This window comes from Penaeus japonicus, unplaced genomic scaffold (genome assembly GCF_977035675.1).
Source record: "Penaeus japonicus unplaced genomic scaffold, GWHDUDI00000001_assembly GWHDUDI00000042, whole genome shotgun sequence".
In the NCBI taxonomy this organism is placed as follows: domain Eukaryota; kingdom Metazoa; phylum Arthropoda; class Malacostraca; order Decapoda; family Penaeidae; genus Penaeus; species Penaeus japonicus.
In genome coordinates, this window is record NW_028234444.1 from 17,458,695 (window position 1) to 17,461,194 (window position 2,500).

Consider the following 2,500-nt stretch of genomic DNA (forward strand, 5'->3'; position numbering starts at 1 on the left):
AATCACACGTCAGGTGTTTGTGTACGTATGTGTGTGTGTGTGTGTGTGTGTGTGTGTGTGTGTGTGTGTGTGTGTGTGTGTGTGTCTGAATGTACGTATGTGTGTGTGTGTGTGTGTGTGAGAGAGAGAGAGAGAGAGAGAGAGAGAGAGAGAGAGAGAGAGAGAGAGAGAGAGAGAGAGAGAGAGAGAGAGAGAGTGAGTGTGTGTGTGTGTGTGTGTGTGTGTGTGTGTGTGTGTGTGTGTGTGTGTGTGTGTGTGTGTGTGTCTGAATGTATGTATGTGTATGTGTGTGTGTGTGTGCGTGCGTGTGTGTTTGTGTGAGCACACGGACGGAAAAATTACATAACTTTTCTTTCGCTTTGGCACCACCCACGCCACACCTGTCACCTACAAATCAATAACTCTCACAGGATAACAGCCTCCAGTAACTACACCTCTCAACAGACTTCAATGAAAAGTTCTTATTTTCTTATTACATGTCACGAAAGTTCTAAAAGATGACATAGTATGAGTGTTTTTGTCGCAGTCTTCCCGTTTTCTGTGGAGATATTCTTAAGAAAATTTCCGTTTTCTTTAGAGATATTCTTAAGGAAATTTACGTTTTCTTTATTTTTATTTTTATTTTAGTGTAAGTCTTCTCGTTTTCGTTCTATTTTCTTTTCGTCTTTAGTATCGTTATTTCTCTGATTTTGTTCTTTGTCTTTCGACTTGTCTTCAATTCTTGTTTTTCTTAACATCATGCTTCGTTTGTCCTCAATTTCCCTTCATTTTAACTTTTTTTTCCACTTCCCGTTTTCTTTCTATCTTTCCCTATCATATTTTTTTACTGAATCGTTGATTTTCCTTTGTGATTTAAAGACAACGTATTTGTTTTTCATAATTGTTATCATTATCATTATCATCATTATTGTTGTTGTTATTGCCATTATTGTTGTTATTGTTACTGTTATCAGTGTTATTATTATTATCATAATTATTAATGTTATTATCATTATCATTATCATTATAAGTATTATTGTCACTATCATTTTCATTATTATCATTATTATTATCACCACTATCATTAGCATTATTATCAACATTACCATTAGCATTTTTATCATCATTATCATTACTATAATTGTTATCGCTGTTGCTGTTGTTCTTACTATAATAATAATTATCATCATTAATTGCTGTCTTTGTCATATTCATAATCATTATTATTAATGATGATTAATAATGATGATAATGAAAAAAAAGATAATAACAAAAATAGTAATTACAAATCATGAAAGAATAATAGAATATAAGATAAATATCCATAATGATAATAATGAAAAAAGTATAAGATCATTGGAAAATAAGATTAGGAAAAAGTATATAAAAAGAGTTTGAAAAAATTATTTTAATAATATAACATGTTATAGCAACAACAACTATAAAAAGTCATTTCCCTCAAAGTAAATAGATTAATGTATAGATAAATATGACTAAGATAAAAGGTTAAGAATGTATTGCAAGAAATTATCCGTCAGCTAAAATTTCACCCCCCCCCCCCCCACACACACATACAAAAACAATGGACATAGATAGGTAATAATAAGATAAAATGCAAATAAGAAAAGAAAAGAAAAAAAAAGATAGATATAATAAATATAGATAGATAGAAAAAAAAATCACAGAAAAATAGATATAAGACATATAGAAAGATAGATAGAAAAACAAAAGCAAAAACAACAACACACCACAACACAAAAAAATCCAAAATCACCCCCACCTCTACAAAAAAAAAAAAAAAAAAAAAAAAAAAAAAAAAAAAAAACGAACAAAAACCAAAAATTTTTATCTTCTTCTCTCCCCCTCCCCCCCCCCCAACCCAGAGGAGATCTCCACCTTAAGCGTCAAGTTCCACCTGAAGAGGCTAACCGGCTTCTTCCTCCTTCAAGTCTACGTCCCTTGCATCCTGATCGTGTGCTGTTCGTGGGTGGCCTTCTGGATCACCAAGAAAGACGTGCCCGGGCGTGTTTGTCTCGGTAAGCGGACGCCCGTGTGTGGATTCGGATAAGGGGTGGGGTGGTGGTGGGTGTAGGGGGTGGGGGAGGGGTTGGGGGTGGGGGTGGGGGGGTGGGGTTAGGGGGGATGGGTTAGTGGGATGGGTTAGGGGGAATGGGTGGGGTGGGGTGGGGTTAGGGGGATGGGTGGGAGGTGGGGTTAGGGGAATGAGGGTGGGGGGAGGGGTAGAGGGGAGGGTAGGGGGATAGGAGTAGGGATTAAGGGTGTGTGTGTGTATGGGTTGGAATAAGGGGAGGTGTGAGGGTTTGTGCTTGTGCAAATACACACGCAGGCAAACACAAACACACACACACGCGAATATATATATATATATATATATATATATATATATATATATATATATATATATATATATAATATATATACACACACACACACACAACACACACACAACACACATATATATATATATATATATATATATATATATATATATAATATATAT

The 2,500-nt window shown here is 35.1% G+C and overlaps 1 protein-coding gene across 2 annotated transcripts in view; it reads left to right on the forward strand.

The window, feature by feature from the left end:
- Positions 1 to 2,500, forward strand: part of LOC122248989 (uncharacterized) — a 17,947-nt gene that overhangs the window by 9,629 nt on the left and 5,818 nt on the right. For both annotated transcript variants that reach the window (XM_043009459.2, XM_086534761.1), the window contains exon 3: positions 1,863 to 2,015. In XM_043009459.2, coding sequence (XP_042865393.1) covers positions 1,863 to 2,015 — 153 coding nt within the window. The remainder of the gene's footprint in view (positions 1 to 1,862; positions 2,016 to 2,500) is intronic.